We start from the raw sequence: 20,383 nt of genomic DNA on the forward strand, positions 1-20,383 counted from the left end.
ACAATTATTGAAAAATCTAGAAACAACAGATGCTGGTGAGGCTGTGGCTAAATAGGAATGCTTTTATGCTGTTGGTGGGAATGTAAATTAATTCAACCATTGTGGAAGACAGTGTGATGATTCCTCAAAGACCTAACAACAGAATTACCATTCAACCCACCAATCTCATTACTGGGTATATATCCACAGGAATATAAATCATTCTATTATAAAGATACATGTACATGTATGTTCATTGCAGCACTCTTCACAACAGCAAAGACATGGAATCAACCCAAATACATATCAATTATGGACTGAATAAAGAAAATGTGGTATATATATACCATGGAATACTCTGCAACCATAAAAAGGAATGAGATCATGTCCTTTGCAGGGACATGGATGGAACTGGAAGCTATTATCCTCAGCAAACTAACACAGGAACAGAAAACCAATTATTGCATGTTCTCACTTATAAGTGGGAGCTGAACAATGAGAACACATGGACACAGGGAGGAGAACAATAAACACTGGGGCCTGTAGGCGGGGGCCAGGAGGAGGGTGAGCATCAGGACATATAGCTAATGCATGCTGGGCTTATTACCCAGGTAATGGGTTGACAGACGCAGCAAACCACCCCGGTACACATTTACCTATGTAACAAACTTGCATGTCCTGCACATGTGTCCTGGAACTTAAATAAAATAAAAATTATTTTATAAAAATAAATAATTATGTCTTTTTAAATTCTGTACCTTTTCTTCCCAGGATGGTTGATTTTTTGCTTTGCATAAATCACTTAAATGCAAAGTAAATTCAGCAACTGTGATAATTCTGCAAACCAAGGAAACTGCACTTTCAAGAAATTTCGTCTTAATAAAGATTTAGAATATCTATTCTGCACTCAGAAAAGCAGACAATCAAGTATTTTATCATTAATTAAAGTAGAGTTCAAAATGACTATAGACAGACAACTGATAATGACTCAACCTTCTGCTAATTTAACCACAGAAAGTACTGTGCATTTGACTAAAGGCAGTGGACTTATCAGAAAGACATTATATGAAAGAACAGATGATGACAGTTTGGGCTACTTTTCGTTGAGCATAAACCACCTACCAAGAACTTTTATACATAACTTTTGATCTTACAACAATCCTATATATTAGACATGTTCTCCACTTTAGAATCAAGGAAATGGAGACTCAGCAAGTTAACTTGCTACAGGTTCTCACAGAAGGCAAGTACATAAGGTGGGCTTTCAACCAAGGATTGCCTGACACCACACACACTGTGCTTTCTGTTCTGCCTGTACAGACCTAGAAATACCTTAACACAGGCAAGGTCAAACATGACTTCATGGGATAAGGACAAGAGAAAAAGACAGAGTAATTAGTGATTTCTAAGAAATTGTTTATAGCACACAGTTACACTGTCTGATTTCCTTTATAATACTTCAGCATATACAGGTATGTATATATGCCTGTATATGCATGCATGTGGAATCAAACACATCTATACATACAGTTATACATGTGTGTATACATGCACGTGTGTGTGTGTGTATACATACACATACAAATGTCATTTTAGTCCTAGAATGCCAAAATATATACAGGTAAAATAGTCTTTCAGACCCAAATCAGGCATCCACACTAACTGTACTATAAAAACCTTTCAATAATCACTATCTCAACTGGCACTAGAAAAATTGTTAATCAGTATTAAGAGATGGAAGGAAAAAAAGTTGTAAGTAAAAAAATAGTAGTGGTCAGAATATATAGATTAGTTAGAAACATCAGAAACAGCCTGCTGTTCAAAGAATCCAAAAAAATTAGGACTCAATTGTGTTTCAAATTAAGATTTCTTTGTACATTAGAAAACCGATATGAAAGCAACTATATTAACTACCACCCCTGAGCAGGGTCTGGGGAAGCAATCAAACACATTAATATTTCTGCAGCAAGGAACAAGGCTATTCACACTGACTAGAATAAAGACTTTAATAAATAGCCGCATGGTAATTCAAAGCTTTCTGTTATCTGAGCTGTTTTTAGATTTTGGCATTGCAGATAAGAGATTGTGGACCTAAAATTGTGAATAGTCATATTATTTAGGCTAACTGCAATTCATACAAAACATTTCCTTTGAAAGCTGATATTAAACTTCACACATTATGCTGCACTAACAGTATTCCATGTGCAAGTATAACAACCCTTCACCCCTCTAAAATTTGGCTGACAATGACATATAGACAAAATAGGTTAGAAGATAAGAGGGTAGCAATGGTAAAAAGGCCTCCCAGCAGCCATTAGAGGGGGTGTGATGGCCACGTACTGGAGTGCATTACATTATTCATAAAAGAAGGCCCCTGTATCTTTCATCTGATCTGGCTTCTAAACTCAACACAGATAAGAATCAGTAAATGGAATTACAGATAGAATTGAGAGGCGGGTACACAAAGCAGGCATCAAGAATGTCAGCAATGGCTGACAGTCTGACTGAAAGAAGAAAAATGGAACTGTTTTTAGAGACGATAAGAGCCTGACTTGCCAGTCAAGCTTGAATTCCAATCCCAGGACTGCCATTATAAGCTGTGTGGTCTTGAATCGTTCCTTAACTTCTCTGTACTTCAGTTTATTCATCAACACAGGGCTGATAAAAACGATGCCTCTCTCTGTGGTTGTGGTGAAGAGTAAATGAAAGGATGTGTGTGAAGAGCTTAGTACAGTGCCTGATGAGACGATACTCAAAATTTACATGCACAAAACAAAGCCCGAAATCTCACAAAGTATAGCAGCCTGCATGAATTTACTGCCAATTCTTCAGAACTCAGAGCATGAAGAACATTACCATTTAGTATAGAGAAATATCATTCTGACTGTGCTCCATGACTTTGAACATGTCATTTAACTTCTCTGAGCCTGAGAACATTAGATTAGACCATGTATTCTCAACAGAGGTAATAAATGGTTATTTCTTTTCAGAAGGAGGGTGAAAAAAATGTACTCTTTTTATGTATAAAGTATAACCATACAGTACACAGTGTATCATGGTATTAAAATTTCATGGGGGAGATGGGTCTACAATGGCTCCTTAGGGAAGTGATAATGTACAAACAGGTTGAGAAACACTGGTTCAGAAGAACTGTAAATCCGTTCAAGTTCCTTAATTCTATCTTTGCAACAGTAATACCAAGAATTCAAAAAAAAAAGTTAAATAAACATTCACAAACTTTAAGAAGGCAAAGAAAGATTAACGCATTCTACAAAGAAGTTCATTTAAAACAGTTAAAAATTGTAAATATCACTGTGTTTAAAAGGGAAAACTCTCTTTATATACAGAAGCCCTAGTTGTCATTCATGAAGGGATCCCATGAGTCAGTTTTGTTCTGTTTTCCCTGCTTTATAGATAACTATATCTAAATCATGTCTAAATATTAATATAATTACTTATTTCCCCCCCAAAATGCAGAGAGAAAACAGAACAAGGACAACCACTTGTAACTACAAAGGAACTGGAACAGCATGGTTGCCTTAGCTATGATAAATGAAAAACCACCTTGGAATATAATTCATTTTTAATTGCCTCTTCCATCTAATCCAACTACTGCTGTAGGCTGTCTTAAAATATTTACAAAGTAAAAGCAAAAAAGAAAGAATTGGAGGTGCTAAATAAAGCAGGCCACACATTCCTAAGGGATCAATTTTTCTGGTATTGTTTACAGCAAAAACAAAGTCCTAACTCTCATACATGGACCTCTGGAAACACAAAGATAAAGTATGTTTAAGGACTATACCTCTTAAGGTTGAAGTTCTTTTTAATTCACCTTTTCCCCACCTTAGTTATGATATCCTTACTATACCCAAATAATCTATTACAATAAAAAAGAAAGGTTGTAGTAAAATGTTAGAATGACCAATATCGTAGCTATTCTGCTTTGACCACCTGCGAAGTTTTGTATTTGCTAACCCAGTCTTTATCTTCTCCAGTATCCTACGTACATCTAACAACACATCCAACTTCACATTCTGCCCCCATAATTCTCTTCTTTGAGTTTTCAGAGCTTTCGAGATTCTAACTAAAAATAACATTCTGGAAATGTATAAAACTTCTCCATGTCAAAATGTTATTAAATGCTTGGCCATACTTTATTAACAGGAATATAAAGGCCTCTAACACCCCATTTTATTCATGGCAAAATAGATGGGTTTTGATATGAAATTAGTTTTCAGACAGTTGCATTTTCATAGATAAAGATGTGTGCAATTTCACTTAGATACAGGCATTCCCAGTACTATATGCAGGAAGTAAACATCTTTTTCTACTAATGATGAATATAAATATGCAATTTTAAAGAGATACTAATCACCGTTTATAGTTTCTCAAATTCTAGGTGTTCAAGTGACAGAAAATTCTCTTGTAAACACATATTCTATTTTGGGCCGTTCCAAATACTCTGACTAGACAAAGTAATGGGAGAAAAGATAGTAAATTAACTGAAATCCTAAATGCACATAGATTATTTCAGGTGTCTAGTGTTGGATCCTTGTGTGTCTGGTCCTCAACTCAGGATGCCGCAACCAAATAGCACACTATTACAATTGCCTTTAGGGATACTCTTACCCTGAAGCATCTGTAAACACCTGCCCTCCTCACCATCAGAGTACTGCAAAGTGTATTCTAGGTAATACCAAGAGTGTAAGACAATCAGAATACGTAATCGTTGGCAAGGTTTAGGCTTATTAAAAAAAAAAAAAAAAACTCCATTGTAAAAATCCAAATACATATTATATAAACATATATTCTGTATGAAGTATGATAATACTAACTCAGCATGTCACAGTATAAAAACAAACAAACAAAATAATAAAATGTACTTGTAGTAGCCACATGTTTGGCAGGTTTTCACGAGAAAGCCAAAGCAATCAAATTCTCAACCTGACAATATACATTCACCTGTCAGGGCCTCAGACTCACCTTTGTTTGAGATTGATCCACGATGTCTTTAAGTACTCTGTGGTTTCTTTCACATTCCTTGTGTCATCACTCCCATAGTCCTCCAGCAGTTTCTGCAGGACATTATCGAACGCCATGATGACACCATCACCAGGACCCAGTTCTTGAAGCAGTATCTGAGGTGCAAGTGCAGGTCTATTTGTTAGACTTGGTCACTCAGTAATTAGTATAATCAAAACAATAGTACGTCCAGCAGATTTTGACATGTTTTAGATACAGGTATCACAAGATGAACGACTGGGGACAAACTCTTTCTTATACGTAAGCTTAAACCAAAATTAGTAGAATTGAAAAGAAACATGTCTAAGAGAGTGGTCAGGTACATAGACGATAATATTACAAGATTATTATCTTTTTCTTTTTGAGATATTTTCCTTCCTCCAACCATTTGTGTTTTTCATTCCTTTTGCTGTACTTCTGATCCTTACAGGGATATGCGTTATAAAGGACTAAATACAGAGAGAGCTCCTGCATACATGCCTGGGAGAAACGTGAAAGATCAACAACATGGACGTCTTTCTTTTTTGTTTTGCCCCTGGATCACAGGGCGTGTTTACACAGATAAATGTAATCTTGAATGGATCAAACTGCCAACCAAGGTTTACTGAGAGTTTGCCTAAATATCCAAACTGATGCTGAATTTGTGCACTGGCCCTGGTTCTTTGACACAGTTTTTCAGCCTCCGAGAGTCTCTAGATCAAGACTCTTGCCATGAAATCTAAATGACAACTGAAACTTTTAATATAATGCTTTTTGTAGCCATTGGGAAGATTTTTAAATCACCCTAAGGTTTCAGAAGAAAAGAACCACGCTGCTGATTAGAAAAGAATGTTCTCATATGATGACTGAAACACTGACATCACTTTTAATCGCATTTCTCTAGTTAAGGGGCAGGGGCTTCACTATTACTTGAGAGTCACTTGGTGGAAACCATCAGCAGGTATCCCTAACACAGAGAATGATCCAGAAACGCATATAACCAGCCAATTTGCTTTTAAAATTGTGACCAAGGAAAGTCTGAATTTGTGGAGAATAAAAACAAACTTTTACATTTTCAATTGTTTTATACATATACTCTCTTACATTTTTTACAAATAAACACTTCTCTCTTAGGCTAGCTGAAGGGCAAATAAATGTTATACCAAACTATAACCTCACAACCAAAATCTCCAATTCAAGAGCATTTTATAATTATACAGAGAATCTTAAAAGCACTTTTAAAAATACCATAGTTGTTCATTATCAACTCTATAACCGAACTGATGACAGAAGAAGATACTTGCTATTATGAAATTGATAAAACAGTCTGGTTAAAAAGATATTAAAAGAAACTAAACGTACTTATCTGATTTGTTCACTACAGTAGCCCTCACATGAAAGTCTCAGAATATTTTATTAATAAAAATAACCTTCAGGGTAAATAAATGTGTAAGTAATATGGTTTGGATTTGTGTATCCACCCAAGCCTCATGTCCAATTGGAGGAGGGGTCTGGTGGGAAGTGACATTCCCCCTTGCTGTTCCTGTGACAGTGAATGAGTTCTCACAAGATCAGATGGTTTAGAAGTGTGTGACACTTGGGAGGCTGAGGTGAGCAGATTACTTGAGCTCAGGAGTTGGAGATCAGCCTGGGCAACATGGCAGAAGCCTGTCTCTACAAAAAATACAAAATTTAGCTGGGTATGGTGGTGCATGCCTGTCGTCCCAGCTACTTGGGAGGTTGAGGCAAGAATCACTTGAACCCAAGAGGTGGGGGTTGCAATGAGCCGAGATTGCTCCACTGCACTCCAGCCTGAGCAACAAAGCAAGACAATGTCTCCAATCAATCAATCAATCAATAAAAATCAATCACTTCCCCCTTTGCTCTATCCCTCTCTGTCTTGCTGCCTTGTGAAGAAGGTGCCTGCTTCCCCTTTGCCTTCTGCCATGATTTTAAGTTTCCTGACACCTCTAGTCATGCTTCCTGTTAAGCCTGCAGAACTGTGAGTCAATTAAATCTCTTTTCTTTATAAATTACCCATTCTCAGGTAGTTATTTATAGCAACATGAGAACAGACTAATACAATATGGAAGGGAGAAAAAGAGGTTCCTGGAATATTGAAAATGTTCTCTTTCTAGATGCTGATTTGTGGGTGTGTTTCACTTGCAGAAAGTCAGTGAGCTATAAATCTAGGAGACGTACATTTTTACTTGTTATTCCGCCAGAAATTTTTTGAAAAAAATCTTCCAGATCAAATTCTTCATAGAAATTTCAATATATACTCTAAGAACTTAGGAAAACACCATGACAGGGTCCTATTGTTTAGAATTACAGTGAACAGGTCCAGGCGTGGTGGCTCATGCCTGTAATCTCAGCACTTTGGGAGGCCTAGGCAGGCAGATCACCTGAGGTCAGGAGTTTGAGACCAGCCTGACCAACATGGAGAAAACCCTGTCTCTACTAAAAATACAAAATTAGCTGGGCGTGGTGGCTCATGTCTGTAATCCCAGTTACTTGGGAGGCTGAGACAGGAGAATCGCTTGAACCTGAGAGGCGGAGGTTGCAGTGAGGCGAGATTGCACCATTGCCCTCCAGCCTGGATAACAAGAGTGAAACTGTCAAAGAAGAAGAATAAAGAAGAAAGAGAAGAAGGAGGAGGAGGAGGAGAGTTATTACAGTGAACGATAGAAAAAAACAGTATATCCAACAAAACAATACGGTCATAAAGTATCTGATGAGTCTTACTTGGTTATCAGAAATTTGTTTGGTGAGGGGATCCCGTCGGGCTTGCTGAAGAATATAAAGTCGAGCTTCATATTTTCTCATCAGTTCTTCAGTCTCCTCCCTATGGTCATCCCACTGAAGACTGTCAATAATCATGTCCTCGAGCTGCTGCTGTCTTAGCTCAACACCATGCTGGGTGCCATCCCACTGGTTCTTGACCTTTTCCACTGAGGGTAGCATTAAAAAAAAAATCCCAACACGTAACTCTCAGGAGAAAGAAAAAATGCCAGATCAAATGTATCATAAATAAGTCTATAAACAGAAAACAGAAAGAAGGCCAAGTGGATTAATACATTTTAAAGGAATTTTAATACATATCTGCCATCCGATAAAATTGATAGATTTCTGAAACCATGCTTGATTTAAAAAAAAAAAACTTGAAATCTATTTTCAGTGCTCCAAAACAACTTGCAGTAAAATATCTACTCTTATAAACTGATATAGCCACAAAATTATGAAGAAAATAATTTTTGATTTAATTTTGTATTTATAGACCTGGTTGATGAAGGTAGGGTTTAACAGCGCTTCATGACAGACCTTTAAGACGGAGAGACAGTCACTTGCTATCTTCAAAGGAGATTTTTCTAAGGCAGTCTCGATTTTAGAAGAAAATGAACTATGTAAGAATATTTTTTGCATCTATTTTGTTGTAGCAGGAAACCTCTCTAAAAGGAATTTTATATGTTCAGGTTCAACAGAAACACTAAAAGTAAAAGAGACTCAAGTACTATGCACCCAGCAGCTCTTCATCATAAAAATTTCACACTGGCTCTTGTCCTTCCTCTTTATTGTTTCTTTAGAGTCCTTTCAGTCATCATCACCTTCTCTCGCTTTCTATTTCTCCTCTTGCTTCCTCTCTTCCCCTTTCTCTATTTTTAACATGGTGTTAAGGACACAGAGATCTAGGGAAACTTATTATTTATTTATTTATTTTTGAGACAGAGTCTCGCTCCATCACCCAGGCTGGAGTGCAGTGGCACTATCTTAGGTACAAGCGATTCTCCTGCCTCAGCCTCCTGAGTAGCTGGGACTACATGTGCGTGCCACCACTACACCCAGCTAACCGTGTATTTTTAGGAGAGATGGGGTTTCACCATGTTGGCCAGGCTGGTCTCGAACTCCTGACCTTCTGATCCGCCCACTTCAGCCTCCCAAAGTGCTGGGATTACAGGCGTGAGCCACATGCCCAACTGGAAACTTAAATTTTTTATTAATCACTTCAGAGTCAGTTCATAATCTTGAACTGAAGTACTAATAAATGACAATTCAGCATATCTGCAAGAACCTGCTGATAATAAGTAGGTAGAACGTTAAAACCATACTGCTGGAAGATGTTTTGGATGTCTGACAAACAGAAAGCCTATAGTTAAGCACAAGGCCCATGAAGAACATACCTACAAGATAACATTCCAGCTGAGTTATCATGAGACACTCTGGCAAAGTTCTTGGGATAATATGTAGTTAGAGTAAACCAAAAAAGCTATCAACCGGACAGGTGCAGTGGCTCACACCTGTAATCCCAGCACTTTGGAAGGCCAAGGTGGGCAGATCACCTGACGTCAGGAGTTTAAGACCAACCTGGCAAACATGATGAAACCCTGTCTCTACTAAAAATATAAAAATTAGCTGGGCATGGTGGCAGGTGCCTGTAATCCCAGCTACTCCGGAGGCTGAGGCAGGAAAATCACTTGAACCTCGGGGGCAGAGGCTGAAGAGAGACAAGATTGTGCCATTGCACTCCAGCCTGGACAACAAGAGCAAATCTCCATCTCAAAAAAAAAAAAAAAAAAAAAGCTATCAACTTAAGGTTGTTCAGAGGGCCTTAAGTTATACTCACATGTCATCATTCTTTAAAAAATTGCTCAATGAGACAATCTATTTTATGCTGTCTTAACTGTTTAAATAAATCGCTTACATTTTAAACTTAAAGCAAGAGAGGACAAATCTATCATAATATTCTCTTGTCAGTTAAAAAGTTACATTAAAGTACTCATGACCAATTCTATTACTAATAGAATCCTTTAACATTAAACAAATGAAACCAAAGACGTCAAGCGAGAGTAAATATCACAGGTTTATCATAAAAAATAAGCAAAGTATCCTATTCATTGTGAGTTTAATCCTAAAAACGGGTTACTATTGGTAGCAGCACACTACCCCTGAGAAAGTTTTTTCATATAATGAGGAGTGATGAAGACTATCAAACCTCTACACACAAAAAAATGTTAATATATAAAGAGAAAACAGAGTGTGTACATTAAATAGGAAAGGAAAATATTTAGGAGAAGAAAAGTCTTGTAAAACAAAAAACCTTGAAAAAAGTTTTGGACAAAAAGAGAGGTGATGGAAAAAAAATTTTTAAAAAACATCAAATTGATAGAAAAAGCAAACCAGAAATGGCTTTGTCAATAGTTTGGTATCACTAGAGCAGAGGAGCTCCCCTGTGATGTGAGGGGAAACTGATTCACTCCAAAGTTCTGTAACAAACACAATCCATCTATTCACCAAAAGAGAGAGAGGAAGGAAAATGGTATATTTAGTAAAAATTAGCCAACACTGTCAGATATTAAAAGTTCTTTTCTATTGTATCTCCTATAATAACCCTGTTGCTCCCATGATTGTTTTGAAATCAAAACATACTTTTTACAGGGAGAGTAGTTGACTTTCTTCCCTTGAGAAAGATTAGGCTTTATCCTTCCAGTTTCTATTTTGCCACAAGTATTTATTAGGTAGTTAATTTGTATTGGGCCCTGTGAAAGGCCCAAGGGCAGAGAGATAAATATTCACAATCTATGGAAGGAAGAGAGAATTAAAGTAGTTGTGAGATCTATAATAAAGCTATGGGGGGAAAGGCCATAGAAGGAACTAAAAAAATAGAAATTAACATTCACCAGGAAACAGAAGAGGAAGGAAAGACGTCACAAAGGGGGTGACATTTTAGCTGCTTCGTAGAATTTCACCTGGGAAGAAAAGACCAAGAGAAAAATAATGCGAATAAAGGTAAGAGGACTAGGAAATGTCAGGACGTTTTAAGGAATACATATAGCACAGAAAAATTACAGACCGGGCTGAGAGCTGAAGTGAGAGACGGGATAGTGGCAGCAGATTGTGACAATCCCTAGATGTCATTCTTGAGAATTTAGACTTCGTTTGCTATTGGTAGTACGTTCCCATTGAGAAGGGTTTGTAGAAGCTAGATGCTTCTAGCTCAGAAGCAGCTGTTAAATCTGTGTGACATATACAGTGGGAATGTTACTCTTTATTTATACAGAAATGTAGCTATTTTTCTATGTATATTTAGATGCAGAAACGTACACAGTGGGAATGTGTACGTCACACAGATTTAACAGATGTTTCTGAGCTAGAATGCAAACCCCACGCAAGGATCTTTGTTTCCTATTTTTTATATGTTTATGTTTTTGTTGTTTTTCTCTCATTTTTAACTAAAGCATCCCCAAATTAATGCCAGTCACATAAGCACATAGTAGTTGCTCAATAAATATTTATGGACTGAATTTTGAGGTGAGTTAAAAGACATAGTAAGACCTGATTTTAGAGAATAAAATATAACGAGAGAATGGATTTGTGTTCTTGTGAGTTTCTCTTTTTTTTAATTCTTCTAAAAAAAGACCTAAGTTAAGAGAAGAAAACCCAATGTGTAAGTAATTACTTAAGAGTTGTGATGTTAAAATTAAGGAATTCATAAGGTCATTGTAACAATGTTCACAAAAGACAAAAAACAAGGGAAAGCTACATTTCTGAATAAGAGAAACTAATATTAAACACTATTACTGGGTGTGTGTGTGTGTGTGTCTGTGTGTGTGTGTGTCCGTCCATTTGTAGGGAAAGTGGGTGATGATACATAATCTTTAAAAACTTACATTTTTCTGTGATTGCTGTTCTCACATCTGAACTGGAAGCTTTATTTTTCAAATTCTGTGCCAATGTAAAAACATAATCGAGCTGAGGATGGCGCTGTTCTAAGTCAGCCTTTGTAATCTGTTAAGCAGAAATGATTATTCCGATAGGTTAATAAGCCATATGAGAAGAATACTAAGCAAAACAGATGTGTTGACATCGAAGTCGTTGTTTTCCTCCTCTACAGCATACTGAGGCATCAGCAATGTGGCAGAAAATGAGTGCCTGATTTAAAGTCGAAGATCCTGGGTTCAAATCTCTCTTCCATTTAGCACCTGAGTCACCAGGCAAGGGGCTTTACCTCTCTGTGTCTTTGTTTTCACAAAAATAAATAATACTGCCAGCTCAGTTACATCCAGTCTGAGGACATTAAATAAAGAAAATTCCTTCAAAAGCTAAAAAAAAATGCCCTGAAAACATTAGCAGTTATTGCTGCTGCTGATGCCTTGCATATCTGTTCTGTGTCAGATATGAAACTAATGTCACAGGCTTGGGGGTGACATAGAAAAGTGCTAAGAGGAATAACTATAAATTAAATCCTCTTAGACATGAAAAACTGCTGCTATAGATGGTTTGTATCTCTCAGTGCTGATAAATATGGGAGAAATGGTAACAACATCAGGAAAATCATGTGTTTTCAGTACAGAACTAATGACAGTCATAGAGACTAAAAACACAATTTACGAAAAATACAAATAGTGGCAAATGATTCTTTCCCAGTCCTTCCTCTTTACAAATTCACCAATTTTGTAGATTTCAGCTACTCCTCTGGTGTCAAATATTACCTCTAAATGGATTGCCCACCACTTTCAATCCTAAATCCCAGGGCACATTGTAATGAATGCTGATCACTTCCTTCTAAATGGCATAAAGACTCCTCACCACAACATGTCTGAAACTAAATCACTGAAACCCTCATTCACACTCCATTTCTTCCATTCCTTATTTCTGCTAATTGCAATAGCATCCTCTTAGTCACTTCAGAAAGGGCTCTTTGCCTTGATTTAAGCATTTCTTGCCTCCAATCCATCCTAGTCTTCTACTAAAGTGGAGCATTGTTATCATGAGTTCCTAGCCACAATTTTAAAAAGGAAAAGAAATGGGAAGAAAGATGCTTACCAACTGCGTACAGACTAAATATTCAAAGGGGTTAGCACAGCCCGCAGGCTCCTTCACAACGGGAACTTTAGCTGCCTTTCCTGCCTTACTTCACACTGTGAAGTATTTCTTAAGTGCACAAATGTTGACCCTAAAGTCCTTCGTGCCTCCTGTACCACATCTTCATTCACTCTCTTCCCTACGCCAGGAACGCCATCGCTTTATCTCAGATGCCAAAACCCACACAGTTTGCTTTCCACCACGGGAGAAGTGATCCCCTTCCTCATCCTGGCTCCCCCAACAGGTGGCTCGTACCCGTCCTGAGGCTTTTACGAGACTCTGGCCTTGCCACAGTAATTTCTCTACTCATATGCACTCAGTGCCTCTGCCTCAGTTTGGGCTTATTTGTAATGTGGGGATAAAAACAGTACCTACCTCACAAGATTATTAAAGAACTGAATGAGGTAACATGTGTAAAATACTTAGAAAAATGCCCAGTACACATGACGCACTTAATAAAAGCTAGCAATAGCTGTTATTATTATTTTATTGTAGAGTCCCAATTTCTACTTAGTATATTCTTGTCAGTATCCCCGTATAACTCACAGCCCAGAACTTAGCACACACTAAATATGGAGAAAGAATTTTACAAATTAATATTAGATGATATAAGTATAATAATAAAACTATAGGAGATACTTCTAAAGTCAGAAATTAACCTCATTATGTAATAGAAGTTGCAAAGGCACTTTAGGAAATTATCCCACATCACATAACAGGCATGAAATGTTAACACAAGCTTATATTTATACTAACATGCCTAGCTTTATGGTATATGTTTTAGATTTTTAAAATGCAATGGGTCTTTAGTTCAAGTCAGAAAACCTGATCATATCACAGCAGTATAAATGCAAGAAAAGCTCTATGCTTTGTAGTTAGCCCTAGATGGCTGTTTGACAGATACAGAGTTTCTTAAACCTCATTCTCTCATAGTTTTAGGATAAACAAAAGGGATTCAAACAGATCTGGTCTGTCTCTGGGCTGTGGCATGTCCATGACAAGCCTTTACACTATGCACCTACTTTCATTCGGGAAACGGTCTTATTGATCTCTTCTACATCCCCGACAGTGACAATGTTGGACTTCAGCATCTGGTCGATTAATACCAGCCAGTCAGCTAGTTCTGTTATAGTTTTATCAAGATCAGCAGGAACTGAAATCTCCGAAGTACGATGAGACGGAACAGGAGTATCTGATGCAGATGATACTAGCACCACCTTTTGGACACTAGGATGAGCTGAAATGAAAAACACAGCAAAAGAGAAATCAATCAACAGGATATTTTGATTATGGTGGTGTCATGGTGACACGTATATGTGTAGTTAAATACAATTTAGTTAAAGTAAAAAAAAATCTAAGAGGTTATTTTTGCACACTGAAATGGCTATGGTATTACCTGTGATATTCATATGTGGTTGGTAGCTATCGAGCCAACAAAGCAGTTTTGCAACATTCTAGAACATAATCAACACTGATACTGAGAAAAACTAAAAGTACAAACATGGGAGAATTAGAAGTATTATTTCATTCTGGCAAGATGATTTTAATTATAAAGCTAACTTATTCATAATTTTTTATTATTTTTTCATTTAACTTTATGATGTGAGCATATTTTATTCCTAATAAACACACTGTGAATACCTATGTAATAACCTATACCTATATCCACTAACTTTCATTTAACTCTTTGATACTTAGATTGCGGATAAAATTTTATTTTAATTTTAAAAAACGTGCAAGGAATATCTTTTTGAGTAGAGTATTTTGCATATTTATGATCACTATCTTTTTTTTTTTTTTTTTTGAGGCAGAGTCTCACTCTGTCGCCAGGCGCCAGGCTGGAGTGCAGTGTGACACAATCTCGGCTCACTGCAACCTCCGCCTCCTGGGTTCAAGCAATTCTCCTGCCTCAGCCTCCCGAGTAGCTGGGACTACAGGTGCGCACCACCACACCCAGCTAATTTTTTGTATTTTTAGTAGAGATGGGGTTTCACCCTGTTGGCCAGGATGGTCTCGATCTCTTGACCTCGTGATCCGCCCACCTCGGCCTCCCAAAGTGCTGGGATTACAGGCATGAGAGACCGCACCCGGCCTATGATCACTATCTTAGCATAGATTACCCAAGTAGCATTACTGAGTCAGAAAATACAAAAAAGTATGTATTTAATATTCATTGCCAAACTGATTGGTTTTGATACAATAAGTAGTTGAATTAGCAATTAAAACCATCTGAAATGTACTTTAGATATGATATATTAGATGAGGCTTAAATAATTTTCTAAAACATATAGCCAATCTGTAAATTCAGCACAATCCTAATAAAAATCCCAACAGGTTTGAGTGTAACTTAACAAAAATCATTGATTCAAATTTCTGGTTATAAAATTAAGGTAGAAGAGAAAAGGACAAAAAACAGTCATATTTTTATTTTTGGTAGAGAAACATGCCCTCCCAAATGTTACATTATATTATCTAGCTAATAATAATGAACTCAGTATATTATGGACTGAAACATTTAAACAGACCAACGGAAGAGAAGAGTCACAGTGTGTAGGTGGCAAAGAAATCTGACCTTGGCAGAGACTGAATTACGGATCAATGAGGAAGAATTTACTGTTCAATAAAGTGTTGACCCATGACTGCAGCAAAGAAATGATGGGACTTATTTTAACCTCACATGTACCATAGGAAAATTAATTCTTGGTGGATTAAGGACCTAAATACAAGAACCAAAATTGTCAGTTAAAAATATGGAATATTTTTGTGACTTCAGAGGACTGAAGTAGCTCTAACAGAAAACATAAAAAACAGAAGCTATTAATAAACCATTAATGCTTAAGAATTCCAAAGGGAGCACCATAAGTCAAGATTTTCAAAGCCTTTGAAACATTAAAGGAGACTGTATCTGCAATCCACATTCCAGACAAAGAACTGATAACCAAAATACTTTTCCTGAAACTTAAAATATCAACTAAAAACAATCTACAAAAGAGGAAATAAGAAAGGCAATAAACATAAAAATGTGAAATAAATGTCTGACCTCCTGAATTACTGGGGTAATACAAATTAAAATGACACACCCAATATCCACAGGACCACCATCAGCAAAGTGACATCTGAGAAGCTCTAGGTTCCTAGAGACCTTTACAAAGGTCGAGATGACTACCTTATTATCATCACCGTATTATTTGCCTTTTTAGGCTCATTCTCTCCCAAGTGTACAGGGTTTTTTATCTAAGGCTACATAACATGTGATATCACAAAAGACCCACTCTGTCACCTGGGCTGGGATACAGAGGCACAAACACAGCTCACTGCAGCCTCAACCTCCTGGGTTCAAGTAACCCTCCCACCCCTGTCTCTTGAGTAGTTGGAACTACAGGCCTGCCTCACCAAGACTGGCTTATTATTATTATTATTTCAGAGATGGGGACTCCCTATGTCACCCAGGCTGGTCTCAAACTCCCGGGCTCAAGAGATCCTCCTGCCTCCACCTCCCAAACTGCTGGGATTATAGACATGATCTACTGTTCCCAGCAGCTTATGCTAATATGTTACAAAAACATGCTATTTTTGTTAACATATAATGGCTTTATTGTTATTTTTAAACAATGAATTAATGGAAATGTTTTTCTAGGTAAGTAAATACTGATAGATATCACTCATAAAAACAATAACTCTTGGAGGGTCCTCAATAATTTTTACAAGTGTAAAAGGGTCCTGAGAACAAAATGATGAGGTGCTGGTAATGCTGCAGAATAATGAGAACCCATCACACACAGCCAGTGTCAGTGTAAACTGGGCCAAGTAATCTAGACAGCACCCTAGCGGCAGCTAGTGAAGTAGAAGGCACCCATATGCTATAACCCAGTGATTTCATCACTAGATGTACACCCTACAGAACACCTCACACATCCTTCTGCTCAATCTTCACTTTAACTTCTTTCGCAGTTTTTTTAAAAATTCATTTTTAATTCATCAAATACCTATTAAGAACCTATTATGTGTAAGGTACTATTCTAGACACTGCAGGCATGGGAGTGTGCAAGATAAAGTTCAGGCTGGACTTCAACGGCACGATCTCGGCTCACTGCAACCTCTGCCTCCCAGGTTCAATCGATTCTCCTGCCTCAGTCTCCTGAGTAGCTGGGATTACAGGCACCCGCCACCACGCCTGGCTAATTTTTGTATTTTTAATAGAAACAGTTTCATCATTTGGCCAGGCTGGTCTTGAACTTCTGACCTCAGGTGATCCACCCACCTCAGCCTCCCAAAGTGCTGGGATTACAAGCATGAGCCACCATGCCCGGCTGGAGCTTGCATTTCATAGGGAAAATGGATGTACGTTACGAAGTAATATCAATGCAAGAAGACAAAGAGAGACAGGGTGTATCTGAGATATTGTGGGCAAGAAAGGGCTTTCCAAGAAGGGGATATTTGAAAAAAACATGAAAATATCCAAGAGAAGAATATTTTGGGAGGACAAGAAAGAATATAAAGCACAAAGACCAGAAATGAATATGTTCTTGGCACATTTGAAACAGCAAGAAGACCAGTATATTTGAAACAGAAGGAACAAAGGGAAAAGTAGTAGAAATGTGATTAGAGAGATAGGCAGATATGCATGGTGTTCTGGACCAAGGCCAGACTTTGGAACTCATTTATGTGGTTGGACATGATTAAAAGATTGTGATCAAAGAAGCAACACAATCAAACTTATATTTAGAAAGCATTACTCTATCTGCTATCAGAGGAATAGGTCATGGAGAAGCAGTGAGGTGAGAATAGAATCAGGATTATGATTTAGGAGTACATTCCAATAATCTAGATAGAAAGATGAGGGTGTTCAAGACCAGGAAAGTAGGTGGAATGGAACATGGAAACACACTACTTGCTGATGGATTAAATATTAATTCCAGAGAAGAGTTGTGGTTGACTCCTAGTTTATGGGCCTAAGGACTGGGTGAATCATCTACAGTTTAAAAAAAAAATGTCTACAGTTATGGGACTGGTAAGCATAGGTAGAGGAGAGAATTCAGAGGACTGTAGTATATCCAATATAATGTAATATTATACATCAGTTCAAATATTAACTAGAGCTACATGCATCAAAAGGTATGGCAATCAAAGGTATCCATCAAAAGGTATCCAGTATAGTATTGGAGAAAGAGGATACATAAGCAGTCCAGAGAAGATAGGATCCTATGCCTAAGTGGAGGAACTGGTCTTTGAAAAAGAGATAACCCTTTCTCTGAACAGGAAGGAAGTACATAGAGTATATAGGTACAGCTGCAGGTAGCTTGATGGATTCTCTAGTGGGAAAACCAAAAAGATTTTGTCTGGGGAAAAAAAATTATTTTCTTTTAAAAATGAGATGAGGTCATTAGTTAAGAGATAAGTACCAAGCAGTACTCAGAAGAAAAGTGCGGTAGGACTGTTTCTTAGTGCTGGACTGTCTCAGTGCTGAATGCTTATTTGAGATGGCTAGTCATAGCTCTGAAATCAGTACAGTCAGCAAGATGTTGGCAAGGATGAACCTCAAAAACATTATGCTAAGTGAAAGAAGCATTGTATGATTCCATTTATATGAAATATCCAGAATAGATAAATCCTTGGAGACAGAATGCAGATTGGTGGTTGCCAGGGGCTGGGAGTAGGAGGGAATGGGAAAAAACTGCTTAATGAGTAAGAGGTTTTACTTTGGAGTGATAGAAATATTTTGGAACTCGATAGAAATAGTGGTTGTACAACATTGTGAATGCATTAAATGTCACTAAATTGTTCACTTTAAAATGGTTAATTTTATTTTCTAAATATAATATTAAAAAGAAGTAACTGAATTAAAACATTGCATAGGAGGAGAGAGACATACTAAGATTAGCTTCAGGTCTCAGGTCTGTCCCAAGGATGAGTATCTTGTTAAAAATGAGCCGTCCACCTAATGGAAGGTATAGTTTTGCTGGTAGCTTTTTACAATTCTAAATATGTATTTCAATTTTCCCTGCTCCTTTATGATAATGAGGTTCTAAAAAGTAAGATAACCCATGACAATTTCATAAAATGCATCAAATCCTTTCCCTATAATTACAGAGTTGAGCATGTATTTGCAAAGCAGTGGTACCCAAATGTCAATTCAAGTGTTCTGCATGTTAATCAAGAAACCTGATCAGGCCCCAGGTTTTTTTTGGTGCAAAATTCCAGAAATACAAGTAATAAAGAGCACAAACTTTGTCCTCAATAAGCTTGCAATCTCGAAAAATGAAAGAAAAAAAAAATCTCGTCTCTCATCACCTTTTCCAAAACTTGAGGGGAAGGAGGAGGAGAAGGCAAAGAAAAAGAAGAGGAAGAAGAGAAATAAAAGGGCCCCTCTCCCCCCCCCCAATAAAAAGAGAAGTGAAAGAGGCAGAAGTGGAGGAGGAGGGGAAGAGATAGAAAGTGGAAGGTGGACATGGAAGTCAAGGAAGAGGAGGGGGAGGAGGAAGAAGAAAAAAATAGGGAGGAGCAACAAAAAGAATCAGCAAAAGCAGCTGGCAGGGAGTGAGTGGACAAAGTTAGTCACGTTTGGGGTTTTGCCAGGTGACTCAACAGAAGAAGAGCAGGGCATGATGGTTCAGAAAACCTGCAAGGCAGTGGGGACAGTGGCTATGGGGCAGTAGTCTGCGATCTAATCTGGATAAAGAGGGAAGGAAATAAATGGTGAGAAAACATTCTTCTTTCTCCACATCCAAGTGAGCAGGATTTGTCTCCTAGGATGGAGAATGCTTTTTTTTTTTTTTTTTTTCCGAGACAGAGTCTTGCTCTATCGCCAGGCTGGAGTGCAATGGCGCAATCTCGGCTCACTGCAACCTCCGCCTCCTGGATTCAAGCGATTCTTCCGCCTCAGCCGGAGAATGCTTTTAAATCCCCATCTCCCACCTGGTTCCAAGGACATCTAAGCCTTTTGCTCTCAGTTACAATCAGGGTCTAAATTACGTATGCTAATCCAGCTCATGTTAACACAGACAGTTATAGCTGATTTCCTGAAAAGCTGCATGGACCCAGAAAACTAGTCCCCAGTTTCTGCACCTAGCCTCTCATCTTCCCTTCAGCAGGACCTGTGGATGTCCAGGTGCCACTGGGGTCCAGAAAAGGCCAGCCTTATCTACCATGGGAACAAATGCCTTGCCCACACTGGGCAGCCAAATATGTCTTGGCTTTAAAGAAGATGCTCTTTTCAAATAATTGAAAGTAGATTAAATAAAGAAAATGGCACAATGTTTCTAAATAAGTCTTTCTAATTCATAGATGATGCTCACATCACAAAATTTTACTTTATTGATTGTTTAAAAACTTTGTTAAAGATAAACTGTATCTTACCAGCAGTCCTTGTCTGTGAAACAGAACTGGGCTCCTGGATGCGTTCCTTCAGGGTGGTAGGCACTTCTCTGCAAATCTACCGCATCAAGACAAACAGAAAGAGAAGAATACTATATAAATAAAGATGACTATAGTTCAAAAGAGGAGGTGTCATTCTGAATGGCAGCTCTGCCACTTCTCTTCCCCT

General features: G+C 37.7%; 1 protein-coding gene across 3 annotated transcripts in view; it reads right to left on the reverse strand.

Moving 5' to 3' along the window:
* The window catches only part of UTRN (utrophin), a 580,690-nt gene that overhangs the window by 295,007 nt on the left and 265,300 nt on the right, over positions 1 to 20,383 (reverse strand). For all 3 annotated transcript variants that reach the window (XM_064360600.1, XM_064360601.1, XM_064360599.1), the window contains 5 exons: positions 20,197 to 20,272; positions 13,863 to 14,077; positions 11,646 to 11,763; positions 7,726 to 7,931; positions 4,963 to 5,117 (listed from right to left, as the gene is read on the reverse strand). In XM_064360600.1, the coding sequence (XP_064216670.1) occupies positions 4,963 to 5,117; positions 7,726 to 7,931; positions 11,646 to 11,763; positions 13,863 to 14,077; positions 20,197 to 20,272 (770 nt within the window). The remainder of the gene's footprint in view (positions 1 to 4,962; positions 5,118 to 7,725; positions 7,932 to 11,645; positions 11,764 to 13,862; positions 14,078 to 20,196; positions 20,273 to 20,383) is intronic.

This window comes from Aotus nancymaae, unplaced genomic scaffold, assembly GCF_030222135.1.
Source record: "Aotus nancymaae isolate 86718 unplaced genomic scaffold, 86718_ANA_hifiasm-v0.15.2.pri h1tg000040l, whole genome shotgun sequence".
Taxonomy (NCBI): domain Eukaryota; kingdom Metazoa; phylum Chordata; class Mammalia; order Primates; family Aotidae; genus Aotus; species Aotus nancymaae.